Source organism: Amblyraja radiata, chromosome 27, assembly GCF_010909765.2.
Source record: "Amblyraja radiata isolate CabotCenter1 chromosome 27, sAmbRad1.1.pri, whole genome shotgun sequence".
Taxonomy (NCBI): domain Eukaryota; kingdom Metazoa; phylum Chordata; class Chondrichthyes; order Rajiformes; family Rajidae; genus Amblyraja; species Amblyraja radiata.
Genome location: NC_045982.1, coordinates 16,497,406 through 16,519,508, shown reverse-complemented (window position 1 = coordinate 16,519,508; position 22,103 = coordinate 16,497,406). Strand labels below are relative to the sequence as shown.

At 39.8% G+C, this 22,103-nt stretch overlaps 1 protein-coding gene across 29 annotated transcripts in view; it reads left to right on the top strand.

Moving 5' to 3' along the window:
* Positions 1-22,103, top strand: part of macf1 (microtubule actin crosslinking factor 1) — a 437,138-nt gene that overhangs the window by 213,195 nt on the left and 201,840 nt on the right. For all 29 annotated transcript variants that reach the window (XM_033045293.1, XM_033045299.1, XM_033045287.1 and 26 more), the window contains 11 exons: positions 1,673-1,785; positions 4,672-4,778; positions 5,343-5,462; positions 8,917-9,012; positions 9,476-9,603; positions 11,439-11,532; positions 11,643-11,797; positions 12,478-12,757; positions 13,942-14,070; positions 15,819-15,896; positions 18,445-18,606. In XM_033045293.1, the coding sequence (XP_032901184.1) occupies positions 1,673-1,785; positions 4,672-4,778; positions 5,343-5,462; positions 8,917-9,012; positions 9,476-9,603; positions 11,439-11,532; positions 11,643-11,797; positions 12,478-12,757; positions 13,942-14,070; positions 15,819-15,896; positions 18,445-18,606 (1,462 nt within the window). The remainder of the gene's footprint in view (positions 1-1,672; positions 1,786-4,671; positions 4,779-5,342; positions 5,463-8,916; positions 9,013-9,475; positions 9,604-11,438; positions 11,533-11,642; positions 11,798-12,477; positions 12,758-13,941; positions 14,071-15,818; positions 15,897-18,444; positions 18,607-22,103) is intronic.

Genomic DNA, 22,103 nt, shown 5'->3' with positions numbered 1-22,103 from the left:
ACAGGACAATGAAAAATGCCAGGCATCGGTGTGTATCTTCAATAAAGTGCAAATATCACATTGCTTTCAAACTTGCTTTAGTGTTGATTTACCTCACCTGTGCTAATTTCTAATCTTTTTATATATTAATCTTTAAAATAATTACTACAGTTTAAAGATTTTTAAGGGTCTGGTTTTGAATGGCATTAACCTTTTAAAAAGATCTTTGACAGGAGGATAATGGTTGAATGGTTATAATAGTTAGGTGTGGTCACAGTAAATGAGTAAGGTGAGTGCGAGCAGTGGGCCTGATCTACCTTAATGGTTGGAATAGTGAGGAGGTAGAAGTTCTGAGCAACATTGCAGGCTAATGGAACCATTTTTCATTTCACTGCACATTTCGTATGTGTATGTGACGAATAAACTTGACTTGACTTGATCCTGCAAGAGGGAAAGTTGTTAAGGTGCATTTAAAAAAAACACAAAAGCGCTAGACTATCAGTGGGTCAGGTAGTATCTCTGAAGAACACGAGTACGTGATATTTCATGTAATCATAAGATGGTGTTTTTAACACTTAAGTAACAAGTGTTTTCTGTGTAAGCATTTATCTGTTGAAGGTTTAAAGACAATTTTTTTAAACTGCATGTTCTGCATGTATAACATCCGGTTAGACACTAACGGCAGTTCCACTGCCACATTATTTCAAGAATATGATTGGACCAGAGAGATTGATTTCCAGGATACTCCAGAACAGGAAAACTAGCAATGGGGAAGGATTGGGGTTGTAGATTCAATTGTGTAGCATAAAATTAAAAGGAAATTAAATAAGGTCAAGAGTCACGAGTGTTCTATTGTCATGTGTCCCAGATAGAACAATGACATTCTTACTTGCTGCAGCACAACAGAATATGTAAACATAGCGCGTGCGCGCGCACACACACACACACACACACTCAAAAAACAAACAATAGTAGTGCAATAATAATAATAATAGTCTATTGAAGTTCAGAGCTTATTTGAGCTTGTAATGTTTAATAGCCTGATGGCTGCAGGGAAGAAGCAAGGTGGACAGGAAGTTCGTGTTTCTCTCAGCACGGAGGTCAGGAAACTCTGTGCATGCATTTGAAGTATTTGACTGAGAAAGAGGAGCTCTAAAGAGAATGTTTCAACCTGGAAGGTCAGATGGGCCTGGAGCTCACTGTCAGAAAGGCATGTTAAGGCAGAAACTCTTATCTGTGACTGTGAAATGGTGTAGCCTGCAATGCCCTTATATCAGAGCTGGAAGTGGAATTAGGCTGCATATTTTTCTACAGTCAGCAAGTTGGCTTTTGAGTCAATGACAGCCTCTGTATCATGAATGTCTGTGATTTGAAATATGTCAAAGCAACGTAGCAAATGATCACATTTTTTCCTACACAAATTATCACTATTACCTGGATAAAGTTTTAAAAATTTTACTCTGAGCATAGGAAAAAAACATGAGTGATTAGTGTACCCACGTTGCAAATGTCCTATTCCCAGGTTAAAAATGTTTTACTTTCTGCATGCAACTGAATGTTTGGATTTGCTATACAGTTTTCAACATGCAGTACATCAAATCTCAAATCAAAAATACACGATTGAAAAGATTAGCATCTTTAATACAAGAAATGTTAGTGCTTTGAAAGTCAATTGGATACTTGCTTTTTACAGACCAGACCTCATTGACATGGAGAAAGTTTCCATTCAGAGCAATCAAGAGAATCTGGAGCAAGCCTTTGCCGTTGCTGAATCACTTGGTGTCACAAGACTGTTGGATCCAGAAGGTACATCATTGGACAAGATAACTATCTGTCCTTTCTTTGCTTAATTTGGTTCTGATTATTGTTATGCATCAGTTTGTTCCAAGAAGCTCAGGACTAAGCAGTCAGGACTAAGCAGCCCACTTGACTGGTATCCCATCCACCATCCTACACATTGTTTTCCGCTTGTGGCCACTGGGTGCAGTGTGTTCAATCCACAAAATGCATTACAGTTCCTTGGGTAATTCCAGCAGTGCTTCCTAACCCTGAGATCTCTACTGCCAGGCCGAACAAAGACAACAGATACATGGGACACAACTACTTGCAGATTTCCCTCCCAGATTATACACCATCCTAACTTGGAAATGCGTTGTGAATCCTGGAATAGTGTCCTGGATGCATTTGTGAAACTACTTTTGCCAGTGGAACTGCAGTGATTGAAGAAGGAATCTTATCATCACCTTTATAAGGTCACTTAGAATTGCGCAATAAATGATATAATTGTCAGTAATTATTAAATCTCAAAAACTGTGATAGCAAAGGAGGGTGCGTCAGTAGACAATAGACAATAGGTGCAGGAGTAGGCCATTCGGCCCTTCAAGCCAGCGCCGCCATTCAATGTGATCGTGGCTGATCATCCCCAATCAGTACCCCGTTTCTGCCTTCTCCCCATATCCCCTGACTCCGCTATCTTTAAGAGCCCTATCTAGCTCTCTCTTGAAAGTATCCAGAGAATCAGCCTCCACTGTCTTCTGAGGCAGAGAATTCCACAGAATCTGTGAGTCTGTGGAATTTAACTTAAAAAAAAAAAAAGATAATGGCCATGGTGTTTTTTGTTATAGTACTTGTTTGCTTTTAGGACATGTATGAATGGACAATAAATGTGGTCTTTTATAATGACATTCACATCCTGGAAATAAGTAAAATGAGAATATAAGATAAATGTGCCTTAACTAAAATATTGACAAATCTGGGACTTTTCGAACATATGGCAGCTTGAATTTATGAGAAGGAAGTTATGTTTGACATATGTAATGGATTATTTGAGGATTTATATAGTCAAGCAGATAAGGGAAACCAGTAGATAAGATGTATTTGCATTTTCTGAAGCCTTTTATCCAGATCCAAACCAAGCAACTGCTGAACAAAGTGCATGTGCAAAATGCATGTACAGAGTGCATGTGCAATATGTAAAGTAATTAGGGCCTCAAGGTTCAGGCCATTGACCTGGGAGATACCGCTGATGTTGATTTGCCTATACCTGAAATTAATTTGAAGATTGATTAATTTGTGCGGAAAAGGTTTGTATTTTTCCAGTGTTTCAGAAGTGTAGGCATCACTGTTGGGCGATAGACCATAATTTTTAAGCCGAGCTTGAGGTCTAGGTTCAAACACCCTTTTCCTGAAACATTTAAAGTCTGTGTTGACCTCTCAAGGCACTAATGAATTTCATCCACAAGATGTGCCTTCATCCACCTTCTCTGGCGTTTCAACATGGACTTTTGTTGTCAGGTGACACAATGCTGCGGCAGACACTTGGTCTTATAATTATCAAATGTAAAGTTAATTCTCTGTTTGCTTTACTGAATGAGTTGACAATGTCTTAGAGTTCTCTTAATCAGCGATGTTGAAACCAAACATGTGAAAAGTACAGAGTCGTTCAACTTTGATGGTAGAAAGAGGTTGCCTGGTGAACAGGAGGAGATTCAAAAACGTTCTCAGAACAAATTTTGAAGAGCAACTTTGCCATTGATTTTAGGGAAACTCTGGCTCCTGAGTGCTCCAAATGGAGAAGCCATGTTTAGGATAATATTGACAAACTCAAGACCATGAAGAACACAAAAGTCCTGTTCAAAAGCCCAAGCAGCAGCAGTAACATACCACCTCACAAAGTGCCCACCTGCCTGCCCGTGCTCACCCATGTCCACGCCTATCTGTGGATTAGGCAGATGTTGTAACACTGACCACATTAGTGAACTCAGAACCTACAGTAATGAAGTGGAAATAATTCATCGTTAATCCTGAGGGATGCCAAAAAAAGGAAATGAAGAAGGGCCTGTTTCCACACTGTATCACTCTATGACTCTATCTCTAATAGGTAAAAAAGAGTATCTCCGAAACACACAGCCCACTTCAACCATGCTGGCCATGGTGCCTACCTATGTTAATCCCATTTGCCTGCATTAGGCTCATATTTCATTACTTTTCCTGTCTGATTACCCGTCCAAATGCCTTTTAAATGTTATGACAGGATCTTCCTCCTCTATCTCTTCTGGCAGCTCAATCCAAATATTCCGCATCCTCTGTGTGAATAATTACTCTTCGTGGGTTTTTTTTTTTGCTTCCCATGCGCCTTAAACTGGTGCCCTCCAAATCTAGGCTCTCCTGCAAAGGGAAAAAAATTCTGACTAACTGTGACTCATAATTTCAAAACCTCCTACGTCACCCCTCATCCTCCTGAGGAATAAGGGGAGGCGGATAAATAGATGAGGAGAAATCTCTTTGTGCAGTGAATGGTTCATCTCTGGAATTAATTTCATTTGAGGGCTTTGACAGCTCAGGCATTCAAAATGAGATTGATTCTTTTTTAATATATCAGAGCAATGAAGGAAAATAAGAATATGACAAACAAAAATGATGAATCAAGATTAACAACGATCTTGCTGAATGGTGAGTAGGCAAACATGCTGGAGAAACTCAGCGGGTGAGGCAGCATCTATGGAGCAAAGGAATAGGTGACATTTCGGGTCAAGACCCTTGTTGAATGGTGAAGCTGTTCAAAGGACAAATTGCCTCCCTCATGTTAGTTGCTTGTATACATGTTTTAGGAGAAGGAAGCTATTGCATGCATTTGATCTATCATTTCTGAATATCTGGTACTGCTGAATTAACATGGACTTGTTCTTTCAGATGTTGATGTCCCATCGCCCGATGAGAAATCGGTGCTCACTTACGTCTCCTCTATTTATGAATCATTCCCCAAGGTCCCAGAAGGTGGTGAAGGTATTACTGCAAATGTAAGTATTCATTCTTCCATACTTTTAATTCAACCTGGTTGCATATGTGAGGTGGAGGTGCTAAGTATAACTAGTATTTTTCACATTAAATCGTAAACATATTCAGCTCATAATTTTCATGATGCAATGAAACTACAGTTACAGTTTGTCACTTGAAAAATATGTAGATACATTTAAAGTACCCAGTTTGAAGGAGATGAGGAACAATTTAAGAGGAACCTGAGGGGTAACATTTTTACACAAAGGGTGGTGAGTGTATGGCATGAGCTGCCAGAGGAGGTAGTTGAGGCAGGTACTATCACAGTGTTTAAGGAACATTTAGACATGGTGCAGGGATAGTATAAGTTTAGAGGGATATGGGCTAAATGCAGACAGATGGGACTGGTGTAGACGGGTATGTTGACAGGGCTTGTTTCTACGCAGAATATGAACACAGTAAGTCAAAGTTAACTCAGAATGTGAGTACTTAGGTACACAGAACATGTTAAAAAAAGTTTTGTCATTGCAAAAGTATTGTAGCTGAGTTTTAGTTTTTTCTCATTATTGTTGCTGTATTGATTCTAGGAGGTTGATTCCAAATGGGAGGAATACCAAGATAAAGTAAACTACCTCTTCCAGTGGATCAGGCAGCACATCAGGCGGATGTCCGATAAAGCTTTTCCACACAATCCTGTAGAACTTAAGGTGATTACTGGCATTTTATCCTGCTTTGTCCTTTACAATGAAGTAACCAAATATCATATTTCTCCTGATAAGTGAAACTCGGTGCATGTTTTCTTTCCATCCACTGTTTAACAAATGAGTTTCTGCAAGTCGAAAACAGAGTATTATGTTGTATACTAATTCCAGCTCTTATCCACATAATTAACTCATTTGCATCTGAGAATCATTTGGTTATGTTATACATTTGTCTGCATACATAATAACATTAATGAAATATTTTACTTCAAATGAATTCATTTAAATCTCCCGGAAGTCTCCGTATTTTGGAATGATTGCAAGATGTCAACTTGTAACAAATGTGAATATAGAAAATCATGAACCATAAGTAAGATAGTATTTTGTTACAAATGGGTGAAATGGAAATATCTATTATGATGCATGTGGTTTGTCAAAGTTATTGTGAATTAATGTTGAAGGAAATATATTTAACAACTGGAGCTGGCAGGGTGGAGAAAGGAGAAACAGTAAATTTGGATTTTCAACAAAAAAAATTATAAAGATGAGCAGAACTACTGGGACTGCTGTGGGTAATATGTTTGCAATAGATTGAGGATTGATTGAAACCAACCAGGAATAAACAGGTAATTTTCAACGGAAGGATTTATTTAGTGCAGCTCTGGGGTAAGTTACATACAGTTTGTAACAATGAATTTGATCTGAGTTTACTCCTGATATAAAGTTAGGTAAGAAAGTTGTTTGTGAAAAGGTTGTTAAAGAATGATGAGTCAACCTTTACATTTGCCAAATGTTATTAACTGGCGCAATGAGTGTGGAAACATTTTGATGTCAAATGTATTTTGATAGGAAGAAAATACATTTCTTTTTAATGTAGAGTTAATTAGATATTAGTACAGGTGCACAACCTTTTATCCGAAGATCCAAATAACGAAAACCTCCGAATAGCGGACATTTTTTCGGTCCTTGAAGAAAGGTCCTTGAAAACGTTCACCGAGGGCGGCCCGCAGAGGTGACAGCGGAACCTCCGGTCGGTCCTCGAAGAAAGGGGAACTAAATCCCCATTCATAAAAGAGAAGGTGAGGGTATATTGCGCGGGAGGGTTAATAATTGACAATATGCTGCTGCCTGCCCGCTGAGTTAAAAAGTTCCCACGGTAGACTCACGATACACAGTGTTTCGTGAGTCTTGCGTGGGAACTTTTTAACTCAGCGGGGCAGGCAGCAGCAGATTGTCGCTCCCTTCAGTTTCACCCCACCTACACCCCTCTGCTTCCCGGCCATGTGTGTGACCCCTTCCCTCCCCTCTCCAGCTCCCCGCCCATTGCACCGGCGCGGGGGCTTTGCACTGTCTTCAAGTCGGCGATTGCAGCAGGTCAGTGAGTCACCGGAGACGTCAGGACCAACGGGACACCGACCCCCAGGCCCACTGCAAGCACTGAGATCCCAGAGACCCACAGCCAGCAGCAGCCCAGCCCCGTTCCAACTCCAGAGGAAAACTGCAAACTGGCCAGAGACGTCAGGACCACCAGAAGCCGTTCCCCGAGCTGCGCCCCCTCATCGGGACACCGACCCCCAGGCCCACTGCAAGCACGGAGATCCCAGAGACCCACAGCCAACAGCAGCCCAGCCCAGCCCCGCTCCAACTACAGAGGAACCTGGGTTGCGGATGACGGGGCGCAGCTCGGGGCGTCGTAGGGGCCCATCGGGGAGCGGGTTCCTGTTGGTCCTGACGTCTCCGGCCACCTGCCATCCTCCGGGAGCTGTACCGCCCTTGCAGGAGAGTGGGGTTGTTTGCTGTTGCAGAGGGAGGGGGCAAGGGCGGTACAGTTCCCAGTCTCAGCTCCAGTCCAGGGGGGTGGCCGGAGACGTCAGGGCCAACGGGACACCGACCCCCAGGCCCACTGCAAGCACGGAGATCCCAGAGACCCACAGCCAGCAGCAACTCCAGCCCAGCCCCGCTCCAACTCCAGAGGAACACGTAGGGGCAGAAGCTGATGGTGTGCAAGGTACGTCTTGTTCTTGGGGTGGCGGATGAGGGGGCGCAGCTCGGGCTGTGGGCAAACTGCCACTTGTCGCCGTAGCGGCCCATTAGGGAGCGGATTCCTCTGGAGTTGGAGGGGGAGGGGGTATTGTGCTGTTTGATCGCCCCCTGCTATCCCAGGGACAGGGAGACACAGCGGCTTTTTAGACTGGTGGGCAATCACTTCCAAAGTTCTGCCCACACAGTCAGTGCACCTCTCCTACACTGCATTTCATACAAACATTTATTCTGCAAGAAAAAACTACATTGAAGACTCAAACTCGCGACCGAGTTTACTGCCGGGATCAAGGCGCAAACTCGCGACCTTGCGGATATGAGCCGAGCACTCTACCACTGAGCCAGCCATTAAAATCTACGCTAAAAAAATTCCATTCCGAAGACCGACAAATTCTGAATTACGAAAAGTGTCTGGTCCCAAGGCTTTCGGATAAAAGGTTGTGCACCTGTAGCTAGAGAAAATTAGACGTAAAATACAACAAGAAATCTACTATCCTCTATTTCTTAACATCAAGCCAACTCCCCATCCTTTCAATCTTCCAACCTTCCCAACCACCCTACCATGTTGCAGCATCTCAAAGACCTTGCTAAACTCCATGTAAACAGCACCTCCTGTACTGCCCTTAGCAATCATCTGGGTCACCTCTTTAAATAAACTCAAGCAAATTAGTGAAAACATGATTTCCCATGCACAAAGCCATGCACTATATGCCTAATCCGTCCTTACCTTTCTGAAGTTGGATATAAAGAGTCAATGTGCAAATACATCAGTACATTAGGAAAGCGAGGTCTGTTGGTCTTTATTTTTAAGATTATGGCATGTCAGAGCAAGGCAATCTTACTGCATTTATGAAGGGAATATGATGAATGTTTACTAGACCAAATTGTGGTTTGAAGGCCCTGAGCCTGATTACAGGAAGGTAGAGTTAAGGTCGAAGATCAGCTCTGATTGGAGCCAGAGCAAATGCCGATTATTTAAAAAAAAATATATATCATTTGACTTTGGTTTAAATTTATTAAAAAATGATTTTAACTGTTTATAGGATAGGGCATTCGATTTTTCTAAGTATATGAAATCAGGTAACTCAGGATCAAATGTACAATGCACCAAATTAACTTGTAAATTGGAGATCTGACTGGTTTTCATTTCTATATTGTATACTGCCTTGAGTAGAAAGGAATGGAGAAATGAAGAAACTTGAGTGTCCTCCATAAACAATAACAATGTTTGTGGAGGACAGAAGACTGAAGTCTGTAGCCCAGGCAGTTGACTCTTGGCTAAAGGCAGTAATGTATTTGTAGAAAATAAAGTGAATGGATATATTAATTATTTTAAACTGGCATGTTTTGTTCTCCACGAAGCATGTACAAGCTGTTTCTTTTCACTGATTGAACGTTTCCTTTCCCTTCTCTCACTCAGGCACTTTATAATGAATATGTACATTTTAAAGAGACTGAATTACCAGCAAAAGAACTAGAAAAGGCACAAATACAACATTTGTACAAATTGTTTGAGGTAAGACATTGAGATCCAGAAATGAATTTAAGCATTAATAAAGTGTTGTCTGAATGAGGTCTGAAGATTCATTTTAGTTCAGTTTACTATTGTCACATGTACTGAGGGACAGTGAAAAGTTTAGCCTCATATGTATAGCCCTTCATATGATTTTATTTTAGCTACTACGATTCTATTTTAATTCGACTATAGGTCTGTGAAATGTCTCTTGTTTGCAACTTAGATGTAGGAGAAGCATTCCTGCTTATCTTGCCCTCATATTCAGGTAATTTTGGGGGACAAAAATGACCTTCAAGGTGACAATTTATAGCTGCCCCTTTAAGGATCTGGCTGTCGACGCCTGATCTGTGTTGTGTTTATCACCTGGATCTTGCAAGCAAGCCCTAGTCAAAGTAGTAAAGGATGAAGTTCTGGAATAAATTTTATTCAATATTTTTCAATAAATCTATATCTTTGCTTCTAGGTTTGGATAGAGTTTGGTCGATTTATGCTTCCCCAAGGTTTCCACCCCAATGATGTAGAAGAAGAATGGGGCAAACTGATCTTTGAAATGTTAGATCGCGAGAAAGCCCTCAGACCTGCAGTAGAAAGGTTAGTTTATGTGTTATAATGAGGTTTGGTCTACAAGCAAGTGCAACAATAGATTAAAGTAACATTTTCATACTATTCTCTGCAGAGCTAGCCATTGGAATATTTAACTTTCCATCAGTACCCTTGTCAAAGCAATTTATGAGCATTGATATTCCTTTAAGGCACACATTAATTTGGTATTAGAAACTGTTGATGCATCTGCCACCACAAAAGGGCTGGGAGTGTATTCACTGCAGATTTTTCAGCAGTGAAATATATTGTTGCAGAAATTAATTATATTTATATTACATTTAATATTACAAATATTCAAAACAGAAACACAATTTGTGTATTTATGAAATTCAGGACACAGCAACGACCAAATAATGGTGTGACACATCAGCTTATCTGAGTATTATTATGGCTGAACATCTTTCACTTTGAATTGTGTATCGCATGCTACACTGAAAGGAAATTTCACACAATGGCAAGATGAATTCAGAGGGATGACTTTAGGAAACCCATTGCTTTTTTTAAAACTTGGACCAGTTTGGCTTTGCTTATGGGGTGTTTGGTTCTTGTATTGTGCATTTTTAACATTATGTGTATTCTTCAATAAATAAACTGACGAACATATTTTTGATTTGTTCATGGAAGTCGGTGTAGGATTTTTTAAATGAGGATCTCCTATTGGATTTTTTAATGAGTAGGAAATAGTGTTTTTTCTTACCTTTGCCCTGCAAAAATATTTAAAATATTTTTAGTAGGTTTCTTTTCTCCTATCCCTCATACTGTGAATGTTTATATTTGTAGGTGACTTTATACAAAAATTGCAATTATCATGTAGCATGTTTCACATTTAATGAACAAGATGTCAACTGCAGTAATGTGTGTAATTAAATAGAACACAAATTATGCATTTATCTTATTATGCTAATTGCATCACTAACATAAAAGAACAGCATAACACATTAAAACTAAAAGTAAATACCGCTTCAGTGACCCTTTGGTGGGTTAATCTGCTGAGTAGGCCACAAGCCAGCCAGCTGCCTTCAATTGTCTTTAATAATCTTAACTCATGCTTTAAAGTTGTGTTTTCATGTGCCATTATATGGATTGTTTCTTGGGGTGCCTGATGCTGCACAACAAAGTTGCGGTCATTTGTGTCCTTGGGTTAGCTTTTGCTTTACCAGCTTCCCATCACTCTGACACTGCTTCAGTGACATGGAAGGCTAAACCATTATCAAAGGCCAAATTGCTGTGAGATGTTCACAAAAAAATCTGTATCCTTGAGTAACTCGGGGAGAAGAGTGTTAGTATTTGGAAGGTGGGCTAAGGATTTATAGTTTCTTGTTTGGGGACTTGTATTTTCCATTGGAAATATTGGAATTATACCATTGAATAAATAGCATGCAATTTTTTAATTACTCAGCAACCTGAGTTTCAATTTGCATCAATCATTTTTATACTCTGCAAACAATTTTGACCACAAATTTCATAAATATTACTTTTTAAACAAGTCCAATTTTTACATTTTTATTTCATTTTCAATTTTTGTGTAACAATCAAAGTTTCCCTCTTTACCCAAGTGTACAAAACAGGCAACGTTAAGAGGAATGGTTGTTACATTTCACAAATTTATGGATCTGTTATGTTTCATGGAGTAATTCATTTATTTTCATGTATATGATAAAAGATTTGAAATTATTGCCTTAGTTTGCTTTAACTCTACTATATAAGAATAAAAACGGTCTGATGCAAACAAATGCTTTATGCAATGAATACAAACAATTGCATTACAGAAAGCCACATTAGTAAATTGAAATTAATTTCTTCTATTTTATGTTATATTCAAGGCTGGAACTACTACTGCAGATTGCCAATAAAATTCAAAATGGAGCTTTAAATTGCGAAGAAAAATTAACATTAGCCAAAAATACCCTGCAGGCTGTAAGTAAAGATGTCAACTCTAAAGAAGCCAAGCAGTTTGACTGCCCACTAAAGGTTTAAAACAAACTGGATTTCTGTTGACATCTAATAAATTGAATTTATTTTTACAGGATGCTACTCATTTAGAATCAGGGCAGCAGTTTCATTATGAAACTGAAGTGGTCATGTACTTAGAAGAATGTGAACGATTAATACGACAGCTACAAATTGACGTGCAGATTCTCCGAGATGAGAAGTATTATCAGGTGGAACAGATTGTTATGAGGTAAGTGTAGATGTGTTTATCTGCACTGATACACTCATTATTCTTGCATTAATGCAGATCCAACTCTGCCTAGTTATAATATTTCAATATATTATTGTCATAAAATCAAATAATTGTAGTTGAATTGGCAACTGAAACTTTGGAAGATACATGCCCATTCAGTACAATACAATGAGGCTTCCAATTTAAATTACCTGCTGCCGCAGTTAAATCGTAATCACGATTTGGATACTTGCACAAAACTGAAGCTGTTAGTGCAAAATCAAGTCAGTTATTTCATTGCTTCAGTAACTGGTTTTGCTGCAGCAATAAACCTTGATTGAATGGAGAACGAACATCTACTCCATAATGTATTACATGGAATAAATTGTCAATATTACATGCATGTGGTCGTTTGATAGAAGGATGTATATTTAAATTCTTAAAAACCTTCTGCAGAAAAAAATGACAAAACTTTTCACAATGTGTTGCCGAATAAAATGGTGTGATTTGGGTTTTGTGTTATTTATTGATGATTAACAGGAGCTTTTAGTTATACATGTTTTGTTAATGTTGATTCAAATGTTTTGCTATCGAAACCATTTCAAAAGTGCACCTGCTGAATTTTGTGTAAGTAGAACAGTCGTGTATTTTCTTTCCAAAAATCTTGAATTCTCAGCATGCTCGCCATTTTTTCGCAGAATCATTAAACTGCAGGATGAACTGGTGACGTTGAGGCTCGAGTGCACCAACCTGTACAGGAAAGGACATTTTATCTCCTCAACAGACCACTTGCAGCCTTTGAACCTGACTGCCATTGACTTAACAACTGATGTTGGTTCAAGCACTTTGCACATCTCCTCCCTCACGGGATTTAAAAAACCCACAACAAGATCAGAATTGATTGCAATCTCTTCAACGCAAGATGAAGGAAGCCTGCGATTTGTCTATGAGCTTTTGGCCTGGGTGGAGGAAACGCAGGTACTGAACACATTTTCATTTAAACAGAAGTGTTCTTTGCAGTACACCTTAGAATAAATAGTTCACATAGCTTAGAATTAGATTCATATTGTCAAGAGCCTCATGATCTCCAGTTCCAGGCAAGCAATGTTTTTTATTGAGTCATAGTATGTGGATACAGGCCCTTCAACCCAACCCATCCACACCGACCAACATGTCCCATCTACACTCGTCCCGCATGCCCGCATAAAGCTCTATTTCTGATTATACTTACATTCTCTCATCTCTGTATCATTTTTTTCTATACTACAGCTATGTCGCAGCACTCTTTGAGATGACCTTAGATGACTTTACCAATATACCATTTCAGTTTCTTGAATGGAGGCAAATGCAGATCCCCATTGAAATTTGATTTTTGTCCCTGTATAATTTTTGATGCTGCTCTAAGATTGAAAAGAAATACAATTCAGACCTAGCAAGCTAGATCTCTTGTGGACCTTTTCATATTTCAAAACTTAAAACACGAGTGGAAAAGTATTGTTCGGGTTTTGCTTTCCCGTTCACCGTTCCCTTTTTGTCCTTTAGTAATTGTTCATTATGGAACAGGCTCTTTGGGAATCTGTTTGTACAGGTGCCAGCAATCACTATTCTCTTGCTGTGCAGGATTCGAATATACATCCTCCAAGGTCTATAAAATATAATGCAAAAACTCATAAGCTTGTTTCTAAATAATCTCTCCCTATCACAAATTATGCGAACCTTGTTCCATAACTGTCTCGCTTGCTGTTTGCATGAAGGTTTGAGGATCATTGTGATTGGAGCATAATGTTTATGTGTGAGGGTGTGCATATGTGAGTTAATGGACATTTTTCTGATGGTGTACTTTTATGTATAAAGTTACCAGCATTATTTTTCTGCTATCATCCCAGTTAGAAATGTTCTTGTTATATGTACACTGTGGCTTTTATGATGGATTTATCCTGTATTAGTGTCTTGCAACCATTTGATACACCCAGCAATGTCAGCAGTCACAGTAATTAATACCTGACTCGGTTTTGATCAGTTTAATTTGTTGGTGTATATTTAAGCAAACTTTTCGTGTTGGGAGATAGTCCAAACACAGGATCTACACAATCTAGAGCAGCTGAAAGCATTTCTAATGCTGGAGTGCTGTTGAGCTGATAATGTATGGCTTCCTTCTGCAGGTTAAACTTGATCGAGCTGAATGGGGCACGGACTTGCCCAATGTGGAGATGCAGCTGGAAACACACAGGACAATCCATGCTGCAGTGGAAGAACTGGACTCTAGTCTTAAAGAAGCTAAAATTTATGAAGTAACTTTTTTTCCTATTATTTTGTCTCACTATTTTGGGGGGAAAAAAATGTAAGTGCATTATAATAAATAATTAAAATCTTAAACTTAGCTGTTGCTGAAATTGCCCAACGAGATAATTTTCTCAACTGCTGACCATACTACCCAGTGCAGAGCAATGTGATAAACTGTTCCTCTTGAGATCTGATTGCCATCATCCCTTATCCTCAAAATTAATAAAATCCAAATGAGTGACATGGGAATATTCCAATGCATTTCTAGGCAGTTAAAAAGTTTCATCTTTACATTCCTGAACTTTGTTATACTTGTTATAAACTGCTTTGAATCCCATTGCTCTTTAATCCTGTGCTTGCTGACATGTACTGGTTCCTAATTTAGAAATACATATTTTAGAATTTTCATCCTTATTAAATCTCTAAATCTAACTGTAATGCTCTTCACTACCCCGGCAATCTCTGCCCCCACAATAATCTTCATTCTAATTCAGGCTTCGTCTGAAGAAAGGTCTCAACTCGAAACGTCACCCATTCCTTTGCTGCAGAGATGCTGCCTGACCCGCTGAGTTACTCCAGCATTTTGTATCTACCTTCGATTTAAACCAGCATCTGCAGTTCTTTCCCACACGGATACCCAGTTATGATCAGTTAGGTAGCTGATCCTATTGAATTCCTGGTCTATGATGCCTCCCACTGTTGATTGGAGGGATTCAGTGAAGGTAATGCATTCAATATGAAAAAGTGGCGGTTAGACTCATTCTTGTTAGGTGGGATCATTCAGTGACACCATACCAGCCAGCTACACTAGTCCCACCTGCCTGCATTTGGCCCATATCCCCCCCAAACTTGTCCTATCCATGTATTGTCGAACTGTTCTAATTACTGTTATATCTTTGGGTCCCTGTGCTCATCCTCACAATTGTAATTCTTATTTTCCAAGGAGTATGTGTCCTCTTTATTTTTACTATCAAAGTGTAATGCTTCATATTCACCAATGTAAATAGTAATTAATTTGCAAATGACCTGACATTTTCATTCTGCAAGTTTATTAATATTTCCTTGCTTTAAAAAAAAAAAAATGTATTCTTCACTATCCTACCCCAACAATCTGTATTCCACAGATTTTAAAATTCTACTTCTGATTCCCAAGTGCAGATCATTTTGTTAAACAAGGACTAAATGTGATCTCAATGCAAATGTTTGTGGAGTACCAACTCCCATATTGTGTAACTCCAACAACCCTTAAACCCTGTGGTCTGCAGCAGTTGGTGGAGAATGGTGAACAAACTCAAAAGTGCATGAACAGGGAGGACCAAACTTTCAGTATATTACCAGACAGTACAGTTTTCACCGTCTTTGCAATCAGAAGAATAAACAATGCTATTTAATTATGTGGCTCTATATAATTATTGATTAGTTGCTTTTGGTGACATGGTCACTTTGGGGAGCTTTATTAGAGGCTTATGTTTAAAAAAAAAAGTATTTTTAAGATGTCAGCATTGCTTGCAAGATTGCATTTATTGCCCAGCTTCCTCATGCTGTTCACACGCCATCTTTGCAGTTCATCTGTAATGGTGGTACAGGTACTCCTGTGCTGTTAGTTACTGACTTACAGGATTTAAAATTAGCAAGTATGAAGGAATATAACTTTCACATCAGCTTTGATGTGGTGCAAATGCATTTGTGTCTTGATATGGTTTGGCAGAAACCTTAACAACCTTCATTAATTAATAAATATTCCCAATCTTTACAGGGCCAAATCTCTTCAAACTTCAAGACCAGTTATTCAGATACGCTAAGTAAACTGGAAGTACAATACCTCAAACTACTGGTAAGTTAATCAGTTGAAGTATCCAATTGTTTCTTTATAAATAGGCAGTAAGTGCACAATGTTTTAAGGGCATTAAAACCTTTTCATTCACAAGTATTAAAAGCTATCAGTTGTCCGATCAAATCCTGTCAATAAAGATAATTAAATTAAATCAGAGCAGAATAAAACACTTTCACTTGAATGATTCTTTGGTACAAACTGTGCTCATTGTTTTGAGGCACATCTTTGTTGAAACAAAGCAGACCTGTTCTTCAATCCCTTAAGCAATTTAATGCATTTATATTAGTCCCTGTTTATTTGAGTAGGTATGTCTAAAATTATGTGACATATCTAGCTCAGTTTCTGCACTGTCAATGCATATTCAAAAGATCTATTTATGTAGTTTAAAAATATAATTAATGTTATCTATTTAACCAATTGTACTTCTAAATTACAGTAGATTGAGAATGGGGAATTAACCTCTGTACTTTGACAAAGACAATGCATTGACACCAATCAAAATACGTGAGGAATAATGATTGGAAGCAATATTTTTTAAATAATTGAAAGTTAATTTCACTGTACCTTAAATCGTACATGTGACAATAAACTGACCTTGAAACCTTGACCTTTAAACCTTGAAGTTAATATATTCCATATTCAAAAAATGATGCTGACAAAGAACTTTCATTTACCTTTTTAATTCATCTAATACGTGCAGTTGCATTTTATCGTGAACATTTTATTTTATATAAGCATCATTTGGTTGGGGAATCGAGAACCAGAGGACATAGGTTTAAAGTGATGGGGAAAAGATTTAATAGGAACCTGAGGGGTAACTTTTTCATGCAAAGGGTGGCAGGTGTATGGAACAAGCCACCAGAAGAGGTAGTTGAAGCAGGTACTATTGCAATGTTTAAGAAACATTTAGACATGGATAGGACAGGGTTAGAGGAATATAGGCTAAATGCAGACAGGTGGGACTAGTGTAGACGGGACATGTTGGTCATTGTGGGCAAGTTGGGTTGTAGGGCCGGTTTCCACGCTGTCTGACACTATGACTCTGAGGCCATGCGATTTCAACATATTCTGACATAGAAGGAGGCTATTTGGTCCATCAGCTCTGCGTTGGTTCGCAGCAGATCAACCCATCAGTTTCATTCCCCATCTGCTATTTTCCCAGCAATTTCATTCTCAAGAGTGTCCATCAACTCCCATTTGATTTTATTGCCACTTCCTATATTATTAAGGGATACTTTACAGTTGCCAGTTAAGCTACCAGCACATCTTTAGAAGGGGGGGAGGAAGCCAGAAGAAATTTGATTAATGGAGAACATGCAAAGTCCAAAGTCCTCTGCAAATGTGCAGAGTTGAGTTTAAACTGGGCCCCTGGATCTCTGAGCAGCAGTATTAACCACTGTGCAAACAATCCCACCAACATTTCAATTTAGTTACTTAATAAAGTGGTCGTGTTTGTTGGACACAAATGAAGAGCTACAACTCTTCATTTCATCAACCCATCCTTGGAAGGAAGCAGAGGGAGATGGTGGAAGGTTGCTTCTCGGACTGGAGGCCTGTGACTAGTGGTGTGCCTCAGGGTTCGGTGATGGTCCCATTACTGTTTGTCATCAATGACTTGGATGAGAATATACATGACAAGATTAGCAAGTTTGCAGATGATACAAAAGTGCGTAGTTTTGAAGATAGTGCAGATGGTTGTGAAAAATTGCAGCGGGATCTTGATCGATTGGCCAAGTGGGCTGAGCAATGGTTGATGGAATTTCATGTAGAGAAATTTGAGGAGCTGCATTTTGGGAAGTCTATCATGGGCAGGACCTACACAGTAAATGGCAGGGCTTTGCATAGTGTTGTAGTGCAGAGGGATCTAGGAGTGTAGGTGCATAGTTCCTTGAAGGTGGAGTCTCAGGTAGATCAGGTGGTCAAAAAGGCTTTTGGTACGTTGGCCTTCATCAACCAGAGTATTGAGTATAGAAGTTGGGAGGTCATGGTGCAGTTGTATAAGTCGTAGTGAGGTCACATTTGGAGTATTGTGAACATTGTGAAAATTTACGAGGATGTTGCCAGGACTGGAGGGTCTGAGCTATAGGGAGAAATTGAGTAGGCCGGGGCTCTATTCCTTGGAGCACAGGAGGATGAGTGGTGATCTTATAGAGGTCTACAAGATCATGAGAGGAATAGATTGGGTAGATGCACAGAGTCTCTTTCCCAGAGTAGGTGAATCGAGGACCAGATAGGTTTAAAGTGAAGGGGAAAAGATTTAATAGGAATCTGAGGGGTAACTTTTTCACACAAAGAGTGGTGGGTGTATGGAACAAGCTGCCAGAGGATGTAGTTGAGGCAGGGACTATCCCAACATTTAAGAAACATTTAGACAGGTACATGGATAGGCCAGGTTTGGAGGGATATGGACCAAATGCGGGCAGGTGGGACTAGTGTAGCTGTGACATGTTGGCTGGTATGGGCAAGTTGGGCAGAAGGGCCTGTTTTCATACTGTATCACTCTATGACTAACCCTTGTTCTATGTAACCCTTTATTTTTCTTCCTCAGGAAACATCAAGGTTGCGTTTGAGACACTTGTTAAGTTTGCACAGTTTTGTATCGAATGTGACAACTGAGCTTATTTGGCTAAATGAAAAGGAGGAGGAAGAATTGGCCTATGATTGGAGTGACAACAATACGAATATTTCTACAAAGAAAGAATATTTCATCGTAAGTTTTATGTTTAAAGTTCAACCCACATCCAGCTGTCACCAGCCTGAGTGCAGGGCACCAGGGAGGGCAGCTGAACGCGCTGCCAATGTTTCCAAAGGAGCCAGGGTTGGACTGCAGGCCACTGCTGTAACCTGAAGGATGAGGACCATTGGCAGCGGGGATGTGCTCAAAGAGAGAAACTGGGCATATGCGGGGGTTGAGTGGAAAACAACTTCAAGCTGGGAGATGGCATGCATGGCAGCTGGAGAATGGAGGAAGGTCATGGGTGGATGAAGGGGGAGGAGGAGCTGGGAAAGGAGGACTAAGGGAGGCAGACACAAAATGCTGGAGTAACTCAGCGGGGACAGGCAGCATTTCTGGAGAAAAAGAATTGGTTAACGTCTCAGGTCAAAACCCTTCTTCAGACTTTTTTTCTCGAGAGCTGCTGCCTGACCTGCTGAGTTACTCCAACATTTTGTGTCTATTTTTGATATAAATTAGCATCTGCAGTTCCATCCTGCACGCTAAGGGAGGCAATTAGGAGATGGGATCAGGATGAAGGAGGATGAGAGAGTGCAACTGGGGAAGAAGGAGCAGATAAAATAATTTTCTCTGCACACATGCATAGGTGTACATGAGACCAGAGACCGTTTGTTTGATCTCCTTGCAATAAGATCAAGATCTTCCTCTGCTGAGTCCCTCTGGTAGTGTGGGAGCTGAACACTAACCCCATAATATAATAGAGGGCATGTAGGTGTCTTCTGTTTCTCAGTACTTAAAGCATGTCATCCTTGACCCTGTGAGAGAACCTCAGAAGAAGACGGCTTCTTCAAGGACCTCTCTTTTCACTTTCTCAGCCCACTGTTTGCTTTTCTGTCTGCTCTCATTTCCCGGCAACGATATGAATAAAATGAAGAATGTCGTGAACTGGGAATGGACTATTCATCATGTCATTTGTATTGTAACATTTTTCTAATGTGGTTGGCTTGACAACTGTTTCCCAGCTGCAGAGTAGCTTTGGGGGAAAATGTACATCCCCTGACCATCCCTGCTTGTTGATTGCCTGAGTGGCCTCTGGATCTTTCCTGACATTTTGCTTGCAAATTCTGGGCTTTCAATAGAGCATCTTTACACTGAACAGCACCATAAAACAGCTGTTATGTTTGTCCCAATGTTGGCATTCAGGCCTTTAGCTGCTAAGTCCCTGTGTGTTGTGATTCCTTCCCTGAACTTTTTTGACTCTTCCGCTGTATTCCTTAGCTGCCTCTTTGTCCGGGTGTTTAGTTATCTAGCCTGGTTACTCCTTCTGTGTTTTGGTAGTAAGCTGGTCTCATAACAGTGTATTCAAACTTTTCATTTTGCTTAAAAAAAGAGCTAGTTAAAACATGATTTTTTTTTTTGTGGAGTGTTGAATTACAATAAATAAATGGCATCTCTCCACTGAGTACTGTGAGAAAATTCTTTGCCCCACTGGTGTTGAGGTAACCATGGACACTAAGCAAGTCTAATAAGAATCTTAGTGTGGTTTTGGAACAGAAAAATCAACAATGTGCTACAATTCTCAGGCAGCACCAGGAGAAATGTAGAAAATGCACAAAACTGGTAACTCGCCAATGTCAGTCTAACAGGATACGAACTGGGAAGATCACTGTAAAAGGGGTTGCTGACTGGACCACTTCCAGTGTAAGGCACAGGGAATGGTGGAGCACCATGGATCTATAAGATTGTGTGCTTATACTACCACTGTTTCAGATATATTCTCCTGCTCTCTCCACGAGTAACAAAATAAATGATCTCCCCTTTACATCAAATAAAAATCCGCCATGTTCTCATCTTGATCAATTGGCCAGGTGGGCTGAGGGATGGCTGATAGAATGTAATGCAGAGAAATGTAAGGTATTGCATTTAGGGATGCCTAACAAGGGCAGGACCTGCACAGTGAATGATAGGCCTCTGGGGAGTGTTGTAGAGCAGGGATCTAGGAGTGCAGGTTCATGGTTCCTTGAAGGTCAAGTCACAGGTTGATAAGGTCGTCAAAAAGGCTTTTGGCACATTGGCCTTCATCAGTCAGAGTATTGAAGTTGGGAGGTCATGTTGCAGTTGTACAAGATGTTGGTGAGACCGCATTTAGAGTATTGTGTTCAGTTCTGGGCACCATGTTATAGGAAATATATTGTCAAGGTTTCAGAGAAGATTTACAAGGATGTTGCCAGGACTAGGGGGTGCGAGCGAAAGGGAGAGGTTGAATAGGTTTATTCTCACCACAGATTAGGAACAAGATTTAGTTTCCTCTCAAATCAACATCAGAAGCCAAACTCTTTAGACGGCACTCAAGTTCATGTACATTGGCTTGACCATTATTTAAAACAATTATTTGATGTCTTAATCAAGATCAGGCTAGTTAAGTCATCAACTGGATGCAAGAGAGCTCAGCACAAAAATCTGGACTAATCAGAAGTGAACATTACATAAAAATGAAAGCATGTTAAATTAACATGCATGGTACTCTTGTTCTGAGAAAGTTAGTCATGAAGAAATTGCAAGAAACAAGGAAGATAGATAACTGTTACCACATGCCCAATTCACATGTAATAAGTAGCAACTGTCAACAAAAGCTGACTAAAACTGAAGTACATGAACATACCAAGTGACCCACTGCAAATGCTAAGCCAATGTTTATGAGTCAGTTGGGAAATCTTTGTTGGACAAAATCTTACTCTGCATCAATATTTTCATTTTGTTAACAACATTGCTTGCAAGGCCATCAGTAATGTGCAAATTCCATTGGCTCTGTAGACACATGAAAGTCCTGTGTCTACAGAGGGATATTCCTGTAAGAGGATTATGTGAATTACATTGAATTTATTAAGAGTAAATGAAAGATTCAAGAGTAAATGGAAAAAAAAAAAATGAAATACGTTAACCTGGCTCACTCCTGTGGATTAAAAGAGCTGCTTTAGGAAATGAATGGCATGTTTGCAATCACACAAATACAGGTTCATCTAACTTTTAATAATAGAGATTTATTCACCAAGTTCATGAGTAATGAAATATTACCTCAGTTCAAATCCCAAACCCTTCCTAATTGTTTTAAAGCATTTTAAAATTGTGCTGTATTGGTAAGACTGTAGTTGAACCGCAATTTTTAAATCACATCATGTTTGAGGTAGTCACAATTTTGTATGTCTCATGTTTTTGTAGGAGAGCACAATTAATCAGTGGGATTAGTCATTTGGGAGGATTGAAACTCCCTCTCGCTCACCCACTCCTCTCCCCCCCCCCCCCCCCCCCCTCTCTCTACATATATATATATATACATATACTAGACTAAGTGGGACCCGTTGGGTCCTATGTTCACACGCTGGTCCCCCAACGCAATATTCCACCTCTCCACCAATTCCAATATTGGTGGCCAGTGGGGGCGGGGGGGCTTTCTGGAGAGCTGGTATGGGTGTTGTTGGCTGCAGGGACTGCTGGTCTCCTGAGGGCTAGTATGGACATTGTGGGCCAAATAG